This window comes from Jaculus jaculus, chromosome 1, assembly GCF_020740685.1.
Source record: "Jaculus jaculus isolate mJacJac1 chromosome 1, mJacJac1.mat.Y.cur, whole genome shotgun sequence".
In the NCBI taxonomy this organism is placed as follows: domain Eukaryota; kingdom Metazoa; phylum Chordata; class Mammalia; order Rodentia; family Dipodidae; genus Jaculus; species Jaculus jaculus.
The window spans coordinates 110,616,922-110,637,015 of NC_059102.1; the positions used below are offsets into that span (position 1 = coordinate 110,616,922).

The following is a 20,094-nucleotide window of genomic DNA, read 5'->3' on the forward strand; positions in this document are numbered from 1 at the left end:
CAATCTAGTCAAACCAGCAGATAAACTCAACCTGGTTCAAAATCGCTTTTTTCTTTTGTAGGAAACTTCCATCTTAAGAACATACCTAGACTAACTTGCCTACTATGTGAACTGTTAACTGTTGTGAGGCTTAGTGGTTAAGGCACTTGCCTGCAAAGCCAAAGGACCCAGGTTCCATTCCCCGGGACCCATGTTAGCCAAATGTGCAAGGTGGCACATGTGCCTAGATTTCGTTTGCAGTGGCTGGAGGCCCTGGTATGCCTGTTCTCTCTCTTAAAACAGCCACTGACATATCTTATTAGTCAGACAGCATATATATGTATACATATATATGTGTGTGAGTGTGTGTGTATCACATTTCATACACACACACTCACAATATAGCAGAGCACAGGTTTGGTGGGTGTGTTGTTGCAGCTGATCTTCTTTGCAGATGGTACAAACTCCCCCAAGCCCATTTCCTGGGCCTACGTGCCCACCTTACCACCTAGCTGGCTGGAGTCATCAACAGGGGGTCCAGTTTCTGCAGGCTGCTAACTGGGGGAATAGGAAGGGGGTGGAAAACAGCAACCACAACGTGTGTGGGCAGCTTCAGTTGGCACTCATAAAATGTTAGCATGTTACTGTCTCCCTTGGCCAGTTAGTCCCACACAGGACATCTTGACTAACTCATACAATTTAAAAATCTCTCTCTCTCTCTCTCTCTCTCTCTCTCTCTCTCTCTCTCTCTCTGTGTGTGTGTGTGTGTGTGTGTGTGTGTGTGTGTGTGTAAAGACCCCCTGCCTCCCGAAATTAACCAACAGTGCATGCACTGGCCTTTCTTTGATCCTGCCTATAGCTGAGAAGGCTACTCTATTGACTGATAGGATTCGAAATCCTTTTAGAATTATTTCTAGGCAGATGGAGGAAAATATCGAGTTCCTAAATCTCGTGGAAAACGGAACAATGAGAAAGAAGGATGTAGACATCCCCAGGAGTCCAAGTTCTGGTGGCCTGTGGCCCCTTTGTCAGTCAGGGATTCAGCTGTCTTCCCTGGGAGGAAAAGAGTAAGCATGGGGTGTCAGGTCTGTGCTAGCAGAAGGAGAAAGTGTCACTTCCTCTCTGTTTCCCAGATTAGACAGCAGTGAATCCATCGCTGCCTATTAGCTGGCAAAGGAGTGTGGACTGGTATCTGAGACCCTTGTCGTTGTCCCTGCAGATATGCCCTGCGTGCAAGCCCAGTATAGCCCTTCGCCTCCAGGGTCCACTTATGCAGCGCAGACGTATGGCTCGGAATACACCACGGAAATCATGAACCCCGACTATACCAAGCTGACCATGGACCTTGGCAGCACGGAGATTATGGCCACCGCCACAACGTCGCTGCCCAGCTTCAGTACCTTCATGGAGGGCTACCCCAGCAGCTGTGAACTCAAGCCCTCCTGCTTGTACCAAATGCCTCCTTCCGGGCCAAGGCCTTTGATCAAGATGGAGGAGGGCCGCACGCACGGCTACCACCACCATCACCACCATCATCACCATCACCACCACCATCACCAGCAACAGCAGCCGTCCATTCCTCCTCCGTCGGGCCCGGAGGATGAGGTCCTGCCCAGCACCTCCATGTACTTCAAGCAGTCCCCGCCGTCGACCCCCACCACGCCGGGCTTCCCCCCGCAGGCGGGGACGCTGTGGGACGACGCGCTGCCCTCTGCTCCCGGCTGCATCCCGCCTGGCCCGCTGCTGGACCCGCAGATGAAGACGGTGCCGCCGGTGGCCAGCGCGCGCTTCCCACTCTTCCATTTCAAGCCCTCTCCGCCGCATCCGCCCGCGCCCAGCCCGGCAGGTGGTCACCACCTCGGTTACGACCCGACGGCCGCCGCAGCGCTCAGCCTGCCTCTGGGAGCCGCCGCCGCGGGCAGCCAGGCTGCTGCGCTAGAGAGCCACCCCTATGGGCTCCCGCTAACCAAGAGGACGGCCACGCTGACCTTCCCGCCGCTGGGCATCGCGGCCTCCCCTACCGCCTCCAGCCTGCTAGGAGAGAGCCCCAGCCTGCCGTCACCACCCAACAGGAGCTCGTCATCAGGCGAGGGCACGTGTGCGGTGTGCGGGGACAACGCAGCCTGCCAGCACTACGGGGTGCGCACCTGTGAGGGCTGCAAGGGCTTCTTCAAGGTGAGCGCATGCCTCCTCCAAGCGCCCCTCCCCTGCACAGAAGCGAGCGTCGAAGTGGGTCTAGAGGCGTCCTTGCCCTTCCCAGGGTTAGAGATTTAATCTGTACACCACACAGTTAGGTTCTAACTCCTAGCACTTCGGACCCATCTTTCCCAAGGGTTTTAAACTTGAGGCCCTTGGATGACAGGGTGTCCAGATAAGACTCGAGGGCTCTAACAACCTAACATGATGAGTATTTCTTTGGGACAGAGCTTCTGCAGATTCCCAAAAGGATCCATGACTCCACCAATGACCAAACCTGGTGCATTCCTTCTCTGTCCATCCAGGTTGCCTGAGCGGGGGCGGGGGAAACCCTGCATGGCAGACCCTGGACATTTGTGCCTCAGCCTTCACAGTGAGGGCTGCGAGTTCAGAATCAGACAGGCCTAAGATTGAATTTTGGTCACTCAACAGATCTTTTTATGCAGTGTTTTAAAGGTAGATAATAATTACTTTGCTCACAGATGTGGAAATGGAGGTCCAGAGAAGTCATACAACTAGGGCAGGATGCACAGACAGTGAGATGGAGGCAGGAGGCTGGCATATGTCTGTGTGCCCTCAGAATGCAGACCTTTCCAGAGCTCTGCAGTGGCAAGGTGGCAGTTTGGGACAGATCCCTCCAGAGAACATAGAAGTAGGGCCGCACCAATCCACTCTTCCTTCCGGGAACCCTTCCCTGCCTCTGCACACACAGGGTGCCAGGAGTTGACATTGTCCTTTCTCTCATAGACCCAGAGGAGAATTTTAGAGATCACTGGCCTTCCATGATACCTTACCCATGGAGAAGGTGAACCCTAGAGAAGGGTGGTTTGGGGCAGGCGCATGTCTTAGTTCACTGCACATTGTGGGATGTGCCAGCTGGAGTTCAAGACTCTGTGCACCACTTGGGACTGGGACTTCTCATTCTCTAACTGCTCTCACTCTTTTTCGCCATTGCCTCCCAAACAGGTGGACTCCAAATTTCTGTGCTGTTGTCCATTTCCCACCCTACTGTCATGTCAGGCATTTACTGACCCACACAAACTACATAAGAAGAGTGAGATGCTCATTGGGTAACTAGGATTTGGGAGACCAATAGAATATATCTAGGATAGTGCAAGAAATGGGGCCAAAAGATTCAAATAGGCACCCTAATTTATCACCTGTCAGCTTATGATATTGGACATGACACTTGTTTCTAGGCCTCCATTTCTCTCCCAGCAAGTAAATCACAGAGGACTATTTTAAATGAAAGAAAAACATATACAAGAATTTTTACACTCTTCAAAGGTCTATAGAATGATAGTTTGCTAAATGAAAAGGGAAAAGTGTTTATAAAAATGCTTATGTTTTTGAGCCAGGTGTGGTGGCGCACGCCTTTAATCCCAACACTCGGGAGGCAGAGGTAGGAGGATTGCCGTGAGTTCGAGGCCACCCTGAGACTCTATAGTGAATTCCAGGTCAGCCTGGGCTAGAGTGAGACACTACCTCGAAAAACCAAAAAAAAAAAAAAAAAAAAAAAAAAACCTGCTTATGTTTTTGGACGGGCATATATTCTAATGAGTAAGTTATTTTTGATGCTGTCATTAATTGAATTCTGTAGATCAATGAGAAAATGCTTGTAGAAGGATTTTGCACTATGTTAAGTGCCCTACAGGTACATAAGATTATGATGTTTTAAATGTAGACCCTCACCACCTAGAACTATTTAGGTTAGCCTTTCTTTCTTTCTTTTTTTTTTTTTTTTTTTTTTTTTTTTTTTTTTTTTTTTTTTGCCATGTTACCTACTCAAGCTTTACCAGGGCTACATCCACATAAGTGTATTGCTTTAGCAGGGTTGATTTTTACAGCAATTCAATGGAACTGCTAAAGGGTAGTGAGAAGAACATGAAAGGAGAAAAGAAAGAAATGTAATTAAGAGAATTATAAATAATCCACAAATAGAATCACCCCTAGATAACAGAGAGCTCATCAAAATGTGGGAGGAGTAGTACATTTCCAAATCTAGAAATATCTATTAAGTGTTTCCCAACAGCTTCCCTTTACTGTCGCAATCCCTTGAAAACAAATCTATACTTGAAATGGTGGGGGCAGGGTGGGGTAGAACCACCCCACAGATCTGTTAATTAAGGGAATGGGAGCAGGTTTTACCCAGTGGCTTTCTACCATTAAATTGAATTCTTTAAAAATGTGACATGAAGTGCAGTTAATGATGAGAATTCAGTGATTGAACCGTAACGATCTCTCCCTGTCCTTAAACTGTGCAGGCACACACAAATGTGGAGAAGGCTTCAGGTTATTGGGAAAATGTATACCTGGAGCAAAATGCCACCAGCACTTAAATTGGCATATTGCCTTGAGGATAATGGCAAGAAATAGAGTGTTAGAAATTACTGCATGTTCAATGAAAGAGCTTCATCCAGGAAGCACACATGAGCTTCCTCTCCTTACAGACTGCTGAGAATTTAAATGCTGGAAACTCAGAAGCATGTTTGTCTCTTGGAATTTTGCATTTTAAACTGGGCAAATATGTCTTAGACTTGACATAGGTTGGCTTTGTTTTATCTTTCACATATGATATAAGCAACTCAGAAACTATACCCTAAAATGAAACTAAAAAATGATAGGAAGGAATCTGAAACATGGAAAATGAGCAGAAAATAAAGGCTAAAAGTAAACTTCAAATTTTGAACACAAATCACAAAACCCAGTTACCTAGAGCCCAAACTGCCCAAATGAATTCCAGTTTTCTGCTCTGTTTGGAGTTGTGTGGATTCAGGTAGTTTCTGAACAGTTTCATCTTAAGTGCTAAAATGCATCCATTTGCCCAAATGTTTTCAATTTAAAAAAAAAAAAAAAAACAGACTGGAGAGATGGCATAGCCATTAAGACACTTGCCTATAAAGCCAAAAGACCCAGGTTCAATTCCTCAGGACCCACATAAAGCCAGATGCACAAGATGGTGTATGTGTCTGGAGTTCATTTGCAGTGGCTAGAGGCCCTGGAATGCCCATATTCTAATTCTTTATCTCTCTTTTCTCTCTGTCAAATGAATAACTAAATGTATTTTTTTTAAAAAAAACAAGCATTCTTCTACATTTGAAGCAAATATATGTTTAATTATTTCTCTATGTGTTGTTTCAAAAGTCTGTGATTCAGAAAAATACGATATTATTTTTATCACCAAGCCCAAGTTTTATGGTGTGTCTTTTACAATATGGATATTTGGTGCCTTTGTCAATAGTCATTTATGAAATATAGGAATTTTCACTGAAAATATATGACTTTCATATTTCTTTCTTTCTCTTGTTCTTATTTGTGTTTGGGTTTTCTTTCTTTGTTTCTTACATAGGATAGTAATTTTTTTTTAGTATCCAAATTTAACATTTTTGCTTTCAAAAAAATAAGAAATAGCCAGCTTGGAATATGTTTCATTTAAAGTTAAGTAAGTTATATAGGCCAATTAAATGTATTTTTTATTAAAACATTGCTTCCTGTATGGTTTAACAAGACAGATCCTGGTTTTATTTTTATGATTTCATCTCTATTGAGTAACAAAAGCCAGTTACTGTGATATTTGACTTACAATAGTGATAGCATACAAAGTACATCCCAGATAATTTTGATTTTATTTTAATAAGGTCAGCAATAATCAGGGGAATGGAACAAGTAGAAAATTGTTCCCAAAGGGATATTAAAAGTGGAGATAATCTAATCCTCCAAGGTATGATATGTTGACCTGGTAATTTCAGATATGATTTTATCATTCAGAGTTTGGTGCCTCTTGAGACTTGCTTCAGAGCAACCCAAGATGATTTTCACTGTCAGCAGCTAACACTAATAAAATTGTTTTTCCTGCAGGCTAGCGTGTTAGGAAATTAAATTTATCTAATTATACGAATTGCACTGTCGCTTTTCACATTGTAATTAAAATACATCTTGTCAGGTCTTACCTCTTTCCAGAAACTATTAGTTGACTATCTCTGTATTGTATGTATTTTCTCAGAGAACAGTGCAGAAAAACGCAAAATATGTTTGCCTGGCAAATAAAAACTGCCCAGTTGACAAGAGACGTCGAAACCGATGTCAGTACTGCCGATTTCAGAAGTGTCTCAGCGTCGGAATGGTTAAAGAAGGTATGGGTACAGTGCTTTTCATCTGGTTTGCTTATGCACATACTCAGGCAGCATTGAAAATTGTTAATATTTACACTGAGGCAGCATTTTTTCCGGTTCCTTTTTCTTTGCGACATTTTCTTTTTGGTGGTATGCATTTACACATTGAGGAATGCTTATTCTAACTTCTCAAAATCAATAGAAAGCCTTTGTTCTCTATGAGAAGGAGACTTACCAAATGCAAATATAGGATTTTTGTTGTTGTTGTTGTTGTTTTTGCTGCTAAAATTCTCAATCATTGTTGAACACTATTCCAAAATTACTACCACTTTTAAGTGGTTGCTTTCATTAATGATTGCCAAATTCCAACATATTCGTATTCCTTTTCTTGACTTCTCCCATTCCAAACATAATCTTTAAATGTTATTTTTTCCCGTGTGTCTCATCAGTTGTGCGTACAGACAGTCTGAAAGGGAGGAGAGGTCGGCTGCCTTCCAAACCAAAGAGCCCACTACACCAGGAGCCCTCCCAGCCCTCTCCACCTTCTCCTCCGCTCTGCATGATGAACGCCCTTGTCCGTGCTTTAACAGACTCAACGCCCAGAGATCTTGACTATTCCAGAGTAAGTCTTATGAAGTCCTGTTTTCAAATGAATGATCATGAAGGAAGTAAGAAGAATTGATTGAATAACTTTGGGCCTGGCACTGTGCTAGTCAATTTTCCTACCTTTTCTATATTTTTCATTTCATTTAGCAATTAGTGCATTCACTGAACCAAATAATGTTTTGCCTTATTGGATCTCCAAATGCCTTAACAAATGACCCTGACCATGCTACACCTGCCATTCCTATGGTAGCAGGATTCCTGGCAGTGCCAAGGAAAATCTGCACAGGTGAACTATGATGTATAGAGTTCTTTCCATGTTCTAGATGAAATTGCTACTGTTTTTATTCTGTATTGTGATCAAGCCATCTGAGTAAGCCTCAAGTTATCTTTAGCAGTTTACCCAATCACATCCACATTGATTGACCTGCTGCTTATTCAGAGGGATTAGACCATTGATGGAGAGGAGCTGAGCAGGCTCTGGCCTTGACATCAGGGGGTGTTGGGAGGACTGGGATGGAACATCTCCTCTGCTGTTTCCGGCCTGTGTCACCTGGCTCCTGCTTTGGCTTTTTCCTCCCTACAGGGGAGACAATTACATTATTTAACCCTAGAGGGGAGTTTTGAACAAAAGGATGACAAAAACATTTTGAAAGCCATAAATGAGTATTAGTGGTGTTGTTTAAGACAGCCAAAACATGTTAACATTTTTATTTCATATGGGATATAGCAAAATCTCATCAGTGTGAGTACTGTAAATCCCCTTTCTCCAAATTTAAACAACACAGAGAGAAGCCATGAAAGGAGCTTTTCTGAGAAAATGTACAAACTGTAAGGCCACTAAAAATAATAGTTTTGCAAAGCAAACTCCTAGTAAAACAAATCTGACTGAAGAGGGAAGAGAAACAGATCACAATCATTGATGCTGTGGCATGTTGCTGCATTCTTGAAACAACAATGAGCTATAGAGAACATCATCTTCACTCACAGACAAGAAAACACAGAAACACGAATGAAAGATACCAGGTCAGGGTCCCCTGTTGGTTGATCTGACAGGCAACTGGTATGAGATTGTGTTCCCCATGGCTGGTCAGCATGACTGGGGTCTGGTTGAATGTCTGGCAAAGAACATGAAAGCACCTTTGGTATGTGCCCTCCTTTTAGGTTACCATGTTGACAGGTATGATGGGTGTACCTGCTGTGACCCTGACCCTCTTGGCCTTCTCTCCACTTTCAAGATCAGTGGTAAAGCCCCTCTCTGCACCTGATCATAAGATTCCCTATGAGAAGCATAGCAGACCCTTAGCTCCAAACGTGGAGGACTCTTATTCTGATTGCAATAGCTTCTTTTGACTACAGTGAAGTCATAAATGATAGTATAACAGAATTAATAGTAATAATAAATCTAGATGAAAATCCTAACAGCATTCCTACTTACTGGGTGGGTCTGAGCAACTGATTCAACCTTTACATGCCCCAGTTTCCTCAACTGTGTTATGAGGTAATATCTACTTCCTGGGGTTGTTTGTGAAGGTAAAGTAGAATGGTTATTTGTCAAAGATTTAGGATGGTGCCCTGTATGTTGTTTTCTTGACCATATTTTTTTTTACTCTGCCATTCGTTGAATGTGCTAATGTGTATGGACACCACACATACGAGGTACCAATGCTATTAAGGTAAGTATGTTGATCTCCATGACCCAAGTAAGGCCATCAGAATTAGAAGTGAAAGGGCTGATAGCCCAAGGTCACATAGCTGACATGCATCTGAGGTCAAGTTAGGAGCCAAGTACACCTGAGCCCAAAGTCTGCTCCTTAATATAAACCTTCAGTACTTCTCTGGTTTCTGTGAAAGTATATGCTAGAAGAGTCTTTGGGAATGAAGTCTCTCCTCCTGTGAAGTACCCCTGCCTCTCCCTCTGCAATCCATCTGCATTAATGAAGCTTGTAGGCACTATTTTGGCCAAGGTTGTGACACAAAATCTGACATTGTTCCAGGACACTTGGCATCACTATTGATATTCAATCCAGAGAAGTGGGGCCCCCAAAGTAAAGTTTTATTCCCCCAATTATCTAATTATCTGTCTCCATGGCCTAATTACTCATTCAGTGACAAAATCTCCCCAGTACTTTGAGTTGTCCCAGCTGGGAACTGTCTCCACACTGAAAAATCAATCCAGTGTGTTTGCTTGCCTCTGCACCATCCAGTCTGTTAGTCTAGAGTCATCATCCTCATCAACAAACATTTATCCAATTTAATTGTTAGCTTTGTCCCAAATAGCAGATTGGCCATGCCAGAGACTGGGTCACACTTGATAATACCTTTGAGGCCTGGCTCAATTTTGCAAAGCATATTTATTTTAATTGTATTGTTTTGGAATCAGGTTGAACTTCATAGCTTGGGTTCTTCTAGATAGCTTTACAAAATTATCAAAAATTGGACCCAAATCAACTAAATTAAAAGACTTTTTAAAAAATACAGTGAGTTTTCATCAAAATCTTGGAAGAAGACACAGGAGCATGCTGATCACATTTGCAGCTGACAGAAAGCTGGGAGGGATTGCTAATATGATGGATGTCAGTATCAACATTCAGAATAAGCTCGACAGGTTGGAACAGGAAGGGCTGAAACCATCACGAAGAAAGTTAACAAAAATAAATGTGAAGCTCAACATTTAGGTTTTTTTTTAAAGGAGGAGCATTGGCTTGTCTGTGGTTCATTCAGGAGTTTATTCCACAGACACTCTACATGCTCCAACAAAGTCCATGAGGAAGAGTGAGGTGCTGAATTACCTGCTGAGGTACTAGCAGTACAAGAGTAGAATCAAGTTAAGTTTGGTCCCATGGACTCTATCTCGTTAGCCCACACTTCAAGGACTGAGTCCAGTGCAAAGTGATATTGAAGGGAAATAGAAACCCACTGTTGCTAGAAAGTTAGGAGAGGTGGTTGGAGGAATGGAAAAATACAGATAGGAAGGGATATTTGTGGAAGTTAGGTCAAACTTTCCTCCGAAGAATAAAGATTTGCTCTTTCTGTCAGATCTAGAGGTAGAAATAAGGGGCTTCTTCCACACTGCTCTGATGACAAGCTTTCTGGTCATACCAGCTGCTGACAAACTGAGGTCAGTAGCTCAAGACATAACCACAGAGAACAATTGGCAGGGTTCTCCACAAAGGGAAAGGCTGTTTGTGATGGATTAAGTCCCTCCCAACTTTTAGGATGCTGACGTTTACCTTATTGCTCCTAAATGTAAATTCTTATCTATACAGACATGTAAATATCAATATATATACATATATATATATATATATATATATATATATATATATATATATATATATCACTTGGTATTTACCCAGATTGAATTTGTTTTGTTGGCTATCAAAATATGAGAACATAAAAAGAATGAAACAAATTGAACTTATTGGGTGCCTACTTTGAGCTAGGCAGCATCTTCTATAAAATTTTCCTTAAGCCTTCAGTTCTGTTTAACTCATGATTTCAGTAATTTCTAAGATCATTATCCATTGAAGTTTAATTTTCATAATACAGTCCCCTTAAAACTGTATTTATAAGTTCACAGAACTGGAGATGACCTTGAGATCATCTAATCCAACTCTCATCTTTTCAGAGTGGCAAATTAAGGCTTACAGGTATAACTGTAAATTCAGTGGCGGGGCTGGAATGGGATGCAAATCTATTCCATTATACTGCCACCTTCCATTAAATGACAATTTGCTAGATTTTTTTTTTTTAGTGTAGAAACCTTGTTAGATTTTTTTTTAAATTATAATAGTAGCAATAGTGGGAATATGTACTGCTTGTTTAACAAGTCAAACCACTTAGAAGTGGAAACAATGAAAAACATTGTTTTCTGTTCATTCATGCCCACCTGACTTATCACAGCTCAGCAGTGACTAATGTTAACATTTTAGTATGTATCTATTATTTAGTTCGTGTTAAGCAAGAAAAAGTTGCCCCCTCAACTTTGAGCCTAAGAGTTTCTTTGGCCCATATAATCTATTAAAGACTCTGGCTTCCCCCAGTGAATCAAGTCAATAGAGAAAGAAGAAAGTGTCTGCCAGCCAGTATGTTTTAATTTTCATGTTATCAGCATATGTGTGCCTTAAAGGTAGAAACTGAGAGAGCAGTTTTCTTCCTGAATGTGGAAAAAGGAAGCATTTTGTTCCAAGTCACAGAAGGAATGAATGTTTCAAAAGGCGAAGATGAGAGCTCCTGAGCTCTGTGACGCATTCCTGGCTCTGGGACCTTCACTTCCCCTTTAGGCCAAACTTCTCTCCCTCAAAAATGAGCTCAGATCATTGTACATTGGTGCAGTCAAAACATGTCACATTTGATTTGTTTCTCCCTGAAATGCTGCTATTCCCTGTCCCACAGTTGCTTTTAATTTAGCAATACAAATATATATAGACACTGGGTTTGGCTGCAGTGCCTGCATAATTACTAATCAAAAAATATACTTACTATCCTCATTAGTTGGTCACTCTGAGTATTTTTCAGCACACTAGGATGTTTTCGGGTAACGGATGCCACTGAGAGCAGTAACAAACTGCAAATACAAAAAATATTGCTCAGATAAAACCAGACACAGGCAAATGCCACTTCAGTGTTAGTAAGATAGTCTATGACAAGCAGTATGGCCATCATGTTAGACTACAGAGTCCGCAGTATGACGATTGCAAACATTGCACTCATGAGGATTCTCTTGCAGCCTTTTTGTTCTCCAATTCTCCAGCCATTACACCTGCTACGTACAGTTTCACTGTGAACACAGGTTGATATCTTCTTGATTTTGGCGCCCAGATGTCCTCCACCCAAAAAGACAGCAATATTTCCTTTAAAATGTAGATTCAAGGCTTGGGAGATAGTTCAATCAGTAAAGTACTTGCCTAGTAAACATAAGGACTTAAGTTCAGATCCCCAAAATCCATGTAAAAATGTCAGACATGATGGCACATGTTTGTAATCTCTGTGCTGGGGAGGCTAAACTGGGAGGGTCCCTGAGCCTCTCTGGTCAGTCAGTCCTGCCTAAGTGGTGAGCTGCAGGCCAATGAAGGACTGCCTTCAAAAAGAAGGATGGAGTTCTGAAAATGACACCTAAGGTTACCCTCTGTCTTCCACACATGTGTATGCATGCACCCCCCCAACACACACACACACACGCACACACACACACACACACACACACACACACACACACACACACACACACACACACACACAAATGCAGATTCCCAGGTTACACACAGACCTACTGAATCAGACTTGAAGGGAGGAGGAGGCAAACAGGAATCTTTGACAACTATTTCACATGTTTCTTTGGCACACTAAGGTATGACAGCCACCAATATAGTTTCATCATGACAACTTAATTTTACCTTCTTAGGACTATGGAAGGATGAACAATAGAGATATAGCTTTTCCAGAAAGCAATGAATTTATTTGACAGCTATTTGAGCATGTGTGTGGTGTGTGTATGTATAGTTTATGCAGATACATACACCCCGCAAGGGCACGTGAGGAGGACAGAGGAGGACATTAGCTACCCGCCTTTACTGCTCTTCCTTATTGCTTCCCTGAGATGGAGTCTCTCACTGGATTTGGAGCTGCTGTTTTCTCAGTCAGACTAGCTGACCAAGGAGCCCCAGAGATTCTCTCATCTCCACCCCCCACAAGACTAAAGTTACATCTCTATGCCTGGCTTCCTTTTTTACATAAGTGCTAGGGGTTGTACTCAAACCCTTTGCCTAATCCTTGCACAGCAGGTGCTCTTGCTGACCAGTCTCCAGCCCCTCGTTTAATCAATGTTTCTTGAATAGCTGTTGATGGCAGGCACTGTGGACTGTGGAGCCAGACAAAACCCTGCCCTCATGGAGTGCATGTGCCAGTGGAAGGGAGAGAAGGCAGAGAGATGAATATCTGCAATGATGCTAAATGTGGTTCTTAGGGTTTTTTTTTTTTTTTTTTTTTTATTGGTGGATAGGAACACAGGTAGTTAAATCACAAAATAAAATAAGACATTTGGAGGCAAATATGTCCACTGTCAATCTTTTTTCATTGCCATTTTATTTTATTTTTTAATATACTTTATTTATTTGAGAGAGAAAAAGAGGCAGGCAAAGGGGGAGAATGGGCATGCCAGGACCTCCAGCCACTGCAAACAAACTCCATATGTATGTGCCCCCTTGTGCATCTGGCTAATGTGGGTCCTGGGGAATTGAGCTTCGAACTGGGGTCCTTAGGCTTCACAGGCAAGCACTTAACCACTAAGCCATCTCTCCAGCCCACCACAAATTTATTTTTTTTTTAATTTTTTTTTTGTTCATTTTTTATTTATTTATTTGAGAGCGACAGACATAGAGAGAAAGACAGATAGAGGGAGAGAGAGAGAATGGGCACGCCAGGGCTTCCAGCCTCTGAAAACGAACTCCAGACGCGTGCGCCCCCTTGTGCATCTGGCTAACGTGGGACCTGGGGAACCGAGCCTCGAACCGGGGTCCTTAGGCTTCACAGGCAAGCACTTAACCGCTAAGCCATCTTTCCAGCCCCACAAATTTATTTTTTAAACATGATTTCACACTAGCCTAGGCTGACCTAGAACTCATTGTATAACCCAGGATGGCCTCAAAGTCCTACCTCAGCTTCCTGAGTGTTGGGATTATAAGCATGAGCCACCAGATTGTTCATTGCCAATTTTTACAGTATAAGAATCTAAAACTTTGCATAGTTTGATTCATGAATGATCACATCTAATTTTTTTAAAATTGTATTTTTATTTATTTATTACAGTCAGAGAGAGAAGGAGAGAGACAGAGAGAGAGAGAGAATGGTCGTGCCAGGGCTCCTAGTCACTACCAACAAACTCCAGATGCACGTGACACCATGTGCATCTGGTTTACATGGGACCTGGGAAAATGAACCTGGGTCCTTAGGCTTTGCAGGTATGTGCCTTAACTGCTAAGCCATCTCTCCAGCCCTAATTAAAAAAAATATATTATTTATTTATTTATTTATTTGCAGGAAAGATAGAGAAATAGAGGCAGAGAGAGAAAGAATGGGTGTGCCAGGACCTCACTCCAGAAGCATGTGCCATCTTGTGCATCTGGCTTACATGAGTACTAGGGATTTGAACCTGGGTCCTTAGGCTTCACAGGCAAGTGCCTTAACTGCTAAGATATCTCTTCAGCCTACATCTAAATTTTTTAGGATATAACAACTCAGGGAAAAGTGACGTACTAAGAGGGGAAAAAAGTCCTTAGGAAAGCCAGGTATGGTGGCACACACCTTTAATCCTAGCACTCAGAAGACAGGTAGAAGGATCACTATATGTTCAAGGCCAGCCTGGAACTCCAGGATGAGTTCCAGGTCAGTGCTTTTTGCTACCTGAATAACTCATTTTAAGGCGAGGCTGTTGCTGAAGTCTCGTAGTTGTTAATGCTAGCTTGATGAGCAGACCTGATTCAGTTAAGTCATATCCATTGTTGTTAGCTGCTCTGGATTCTCTTTCTAGGTCCTTCAGAGAAATCTCCAATCTGTCTTAGCTGTCAGTATATGTAATATTTGATTTCTGACCAGTGCTAAAGACAAATTATGATAGATCAAAGATCCTGATAGGCTGGAATCCGAACTTAGCATGAGCAGGAGCAAAGTTCATTAAAAAAAAAAAAATCTTTCTGGGGTTGGAGTGATGACTTTGCAGTTATGCAAAGCCAAAGGACCCAAGTTCAATTCCCCAAGACCCAGGTAAGCCAGTTGCACAAGGTAGCACATGCATCTTGAGTTTGGAGAGGCTACAGGCCCTGGCATGTTCTCTCTCTCTCTCTCTCTTTCTTTCTCTCTCTCTCTCCTTGTCTCTCTCTCTCTCATAAATAGATTAAAATATTTTTAAAAATTGAAAACAAATTTGCTGAATATGGCCTGTGCTTGAGAAGAATAACCCACACACAAATATTTCTGGATTTTCTTTGGTGACCACAGACCTGTCTCACCAAGAAATGGCTGCATTTAGTTTGATTTCAGAATGCTGGGGCTTAGACATGAATCACTGCAGGTGAAGCCCAGTGGGCCTGGTGGTAGTCTCTGGCTTTCTTACTTGCTGGGCTCCATCAGAGAAAAGTCCTCACACAGGCTGACTGCTCTTCCCAGTGCAGGAGGCATGAAATGTGAGCCCAGAAGATTCTGAGTATATTCTGGAAGCAGAGCTGTTGATGATTGGTGGTCTTTCACTGTGGGACATGTGTGCAGGAGGGGGCAAGCTGTCAGATCCTAATCCTGGGGAAGGGTGTAGAGGGGAAGACTATATCCTTTAACTTTGGTCTGTCTATCTAGCTCACTATAAAAAGAAAATCATGCTACTTTGGTATCACATTCTAAGCCATAGCATCATGCCCAATGAAACGTGACAGTATCTAGAGCCTCTGAATGCCAGAGGTAGAGGAATCAATAGGGATTACCTAATCTAGTAGATTCCTTTTGCAGAGACCAGAGCGGTTGTGGTATTTGGCTAGAGCTGTAGAGCAGGTCAATGCCACAGCCTGGAGGAGTGCCGTGCCTGCTACCTGATCCAGTGCATTTTCTCCTGTATTGCCATTCACTGGGGGTTTCATATGCAGTGCCATCAACTTTTAAAAGTCAACTCTGCACTGGGTTTCATCCTTCCTTGAATGGCATATGGAATGAGATGCAAAAAAAAAAAAAAAAAAATGAAGAAAGTTGAGCTGGAGAGATGGCTTAGCAGTTAAGATGCTTGCCTGCAAAGCCAAAGGAACAGGTTTGATTACCCAGAACCCACATGAGCCAGATGCATAAGGTGGCACATGCACCTGGAGGTTTTTTTGTTTTTTTTGTTTGTTTTTAGCAGTAGCTAGGGGCCCTGACATGCCCATTCTCTCTGTAGTTGCCTCTCCCCCTCTCTCAAATAAATAAATAAAAAGATAGGGCTGGAGAGATGACTTAGTGGCTGAGGTATTTGCCTGCAAAGCCAAAGGACCCAGGTTTGATTCCCCAGGACTCATGAAAGCCAGATACACAAGGTGACACATGCATCTGGAGTTCATTTACAATGGCCAAAGGCTGTGGTGTGCCCATTCTCTCTTTCTTTCTCAAATAAATAAATATAAAATAAAATAATTAAATATTTTTAAAATAAATAAATAAAAGCTAAAATCTTTAAATAATGGAGAAAGTTAAAAAATATCTACTCTATGTTTTTAGCTCTTCTCCAGTTAAAAGCTTGTAGTTTCTGACACATGGCCATATGGACTCCTTGAATGTTCTTGGGAAGGGTGCTGGCTCCCTCTTCTGGACTTTGTTCCCATGCCCCATAGTGTCACCCCTGGGTCTCTGGATGAATGCCAGGCACATTGCAGAATTGTTGGGAATGCAGGAGCCCGGACTCTGAACTGGGCCTGATGTTGCAGGATCTTAGAAGGTGAGGGATGATGACAGATTCTTATAGCAGCCTCACCGCTGTCATCAACGGCCTAACTCATGTTGTGGGCTCTTCTCATAGATTATCACATTCAAACAGCACAGCAGGGTTTTGAAAGTATTATTAGCCCCACTCTACAAGGGAGAAAACTGGGGCTCACTAGAGTACTTCTCAAATCAGGAACCAGGATAAAACTGGAATTAAAGTTGAGGGGCTCTGTTAGACTTTATTTATGTTTTGCTGCTTCTTAGAAAATCACAATAAAAAGACCCACTACTATCTGCTGCTACATAAACTTGTGCATAGGTAGTTTGACAATTGTCTATTCTTCATCAGTTGTTTCTCCTCCAAGTCTTGGTCTTGTGGCAAATCTAAGATCTCACTCTGACTTTTCTTTCATTGAAATAATATTCAACGACTGTTATTGATGGTCAATTACATGCCACACACTATGATGCTGACTGAAACATGAGGTCAGGGCTGGAGAGATGACTTAGTGGTTAAGCGCTTGCCTGTGAAGCCTAAGGACCCCAGTTCGAGGCTCAACTCCCCAGGACCCACGTTAGCCAGATGCACAAGGGGGTGCACGCATCTGGAGTTCGTCTGCAGTGGCTGGAGGCCCTGGTGCACCCATTTTCTCTCTCTCTCTCTACCTGTCTCTTTCTCTCTCTGTCACTCTCAAATAAATAAAAATAATAAACAAAATTTTTTAAAAAAAAAGAAACATGAGGTCAGTTAATACATACCAGGATAGCTCCAATTAGGATGAAGTAAAATGTTTTTGAAAGACCCTAAAGGCCAGGATGGGGATGTAGCTCAGTGGTAGATCACCTGCCTAGCACAAGGCCCCGAATTTGATTTCCAGGAAGCATCTCCCTACCATAAAAATCTCAAGAACGCTGGAGCAGATTACCAGCCAGGAGCATCAGGCTTGCCCATTATGTGTGGGTACTTGCATTGGGGGTTAAGCATCAGCCTGAAGCAAGCCAAGCTATATCCTCTTGCTCACATCAGGTATGTTAATAACCTATAATCCTAGCACTTAGGAGGTAGAGGCAGGAGGATCACTGCAAGTTTGAGGCTAGCCTGGTCTACCAAGGAAAATACTACTTGAACACAAAGAAGAGGAAGAGAAAGGAAGAGGCAGGTTGGAGGTTGAGATCCTAGGCACAAATCCCTGGATTACCACTGTGGGTTGTATAACTTGTCAAGCTTCTTAGCTGCACTGAACCCCAGTTTCCTCACTTGTGATGTAAGGATCAAAATCTCTGCATCATGAAGATCAAGTGAGAGAGGGCTGCAGAGTCACACTTTCAGGTGTTAATGTGAAGACAATATCTCTGCTCGCTTCCTAAATCTCTGTGCTGTGGTTGTCCCCTAATTATTGTCCTGCTATGTCAACCTCCTGCCTGAAGCTCAAGTTATTTTCTCCAGTGAGCCAAGCAAACCAACCTGTGGTTTTACCAGAATGGCCACAAGCTGAGGAGACTTTATTCCCACTTGCTTGTTCCTTCCCTTTCCTTTTCTAGAGACTTCATTCCTGCTTACTTGTTCCCTCCCTTCTCTTTCCTCTTCCCCTTCTATTTTTTCCTCCTCCACACCCTCCATCTCTTCACTTTTATCATCATCTTCTCATTCTGCACCCCCTAGCTTTCTAGGTCTGCTGTCTAGCAGATCGTCCTGTAGTGGTAGAAATGTGCCTCCCCATATTTGGCTTTTCTGTGCTGGAAAGATGGCTAGTATAATGAAAAGTGAATTTCTTTTGGTTTTGTTTATTTTTTTTCAAGGCGAGGTCTCCCTCTAGCCCAAGCTGCCCTGGAATTTATGATATAGTCCCAGGCTGGCCTTGAACTTATGGTGATCCTCCTACCTCTGTCTCCAGAATGCTGGAATTAAAGGTGTGTGCCACTATGTTCATCTAAGAAATAAATTGTTAATTTTATTTAATTGTTATTAATACAAGTAGCTACAAGTCCTGAGTGCAATGGCATATAACTGTCTGGGCTTTGCAAAGATGGACTCTCTCTCTCTCTCTTTTCTAGGTTTATCTCATACAGATCCATCAACAGCAAGCAAAACTCATTTGTTTCCCTCATTGATTACTTCCATGATCATCAACTTCTATGTACATGAGAATCATGTCAGCCTTGATAAAAAAAACCAATCTGTTGAACCTACCCCAGAGTTTCTGATGAGTTGGGTCTGGGATGGTGTGTGAGATCGATGTTTCCTGCACATTCCTAGATAAGCTGGTGCTTCTGGTCCAGAGGCCATACTTAGAGAGCCACTGATTAATTTGGCATCTTGTTGGAGACCACTATGATCCAGTAGAATCCACGGAGCCTGGAAGTCTACTTGGTCTAAAACCTCTGGGGCAGTGGTTTCTATGTAGGTTTTCCCCTGGAGTCAACTTAAGGCGCTTTTAAAATTCCCAGTGGCCAGATCTCACCCCAAACCAATTCAATCAGCATCTCTGGAGGTAGACAAGCACTGTTAAGATTAGAAACCACTGTACTGATGAGAGTTAAACAAAATTTTTGTCTACTGAATTATAACTATAAATTCACTTAGTTTTATATCACAGGGCCCTTGGAGAATTAGTCCAGACTATGAATGCTAAAGGGTTTTATAAATTGAGGGAGGACTTGGGCACTGACAGTCTGCGCATGATGTAACTGAAGCCATGGCTCCCTGTGCTTTATATTCCAGTACTGTCCCACTGACCAGGCCACTGCGGGCACCGATGCTGAGCATGTGCAACAGTTCTACAACCTCCTGACGGCCTCCATTGATGTATCCAGGAGCTGGGCAGAAAAGATTCCGGGGTTTACTGATCTCCCCAAAGAAGATCAGACATTGCTTATAGAATCAGCCTTTTTGGAGCTGTTTGTTCTCAGACTTTCCATCAGGTTAGTTCAACTACTTTACCTTCCTCAGTCCACTTCTGCCTTCAAAGACCTTCACAGTCTTCTGCTCATCACTGAGTCATCAGCACAGTTTGTTTAGGAAGCAGATGTGGAGCATGATCAGGCATTATAACACTGAGCAGTGGGGAATGGGAAGCCAGGACCCTGCTTTCTTGTCCCTGTTCCCTGGAGTCCCTGACAGCACTCTCAGTCTGTAATCTGGGGAATTGTTCATGGCGCAGAGGTGCTTTTAGGGAGCTCAGGAGCATTGGGCTTACTTTACAGATTTCTATTTTACAAATTTTTCTTTTATTTTGTTTAATTATTTATTTATTACTTAGAGAGGGTCTCATTGTGCAGCTAAGCCTGGCCCAAATTCCCTTTTTATTTCATTTTACTTGTTTATTTGAAAGAGAGAGAGAAAAAAAAAAGAGGGGTGAGAAAGAGATACAGCACACACAAGAGAGAGAATGGGCATGCAATGACCTCTAGCTGCTGCAAATGAACTCCAGATGCATGTCCCACCTTGTGCTTCTGGATTAACGTGGGTACTGGGGAATTGAACCTGAGTCCTTTGGCTTTGCAGGGAAGTGCCTTAATCATGAAGCCACCTCTCCAGCCCTGGCCTCAGGTTGTCTAGGTAGTCCAAGTTGGCCTTGAACTTGCAATCCTCTGCCAGCTTCCCGGATGCTGAGAGCACAGGTGTGCACCACCATACCTAGGAGGAAGAAATTTTTCAAAAAGTTTGAAAAATCAGACCTAAGTGCCTCTTTTAAATCCACATGAATCTTTTTTGTGGTATTTTTTGAAAACTGTTACCATTTTTATTCACATACTCTATTTAATT

At 42.7% G+C, this 20,094-nt stretch overlaps 1 protein-coding gene across 3 annotated transcripts in view; it reads left to right on the top strand.

Annotated features, from left to right (window-relative positions):
- The window catches only part of Nr4a3 (nuclear receptor subfamily 4 group A member 3), a 41,577-nt gene that overhangs the window by 4,939 nt on the left and 16,544 nt on the right, over window positions 1–20,094 (top strand). For all 3 annotated transcript variants that reach the window (XM_045160033.1, XM_045160040.1, XM_004656958.3), the window contains 4 exons: window positions 1,199–2,154; window positions 6,179–6,308; window positions 6,737–6,909; window positions 19,051–19,250. In XM_045160033.1, the coding sequence (XP_045015968.1) occupies window positions 1,201–2,154; window positions 6,179–6,308; window positions 6,737–6,909; window positions 19,051–19,250 (1,457 nt within the window). In that variant the 5' untranslated portion in view covers window positions 1,199–1,200. The remainder of the gene's footprint in view (window positions 1–1,198; window positions 2,155–6,178; window positions 6,309–6,736; window positions 6,910–19,050; window positions 19,251–20,094) is intronic.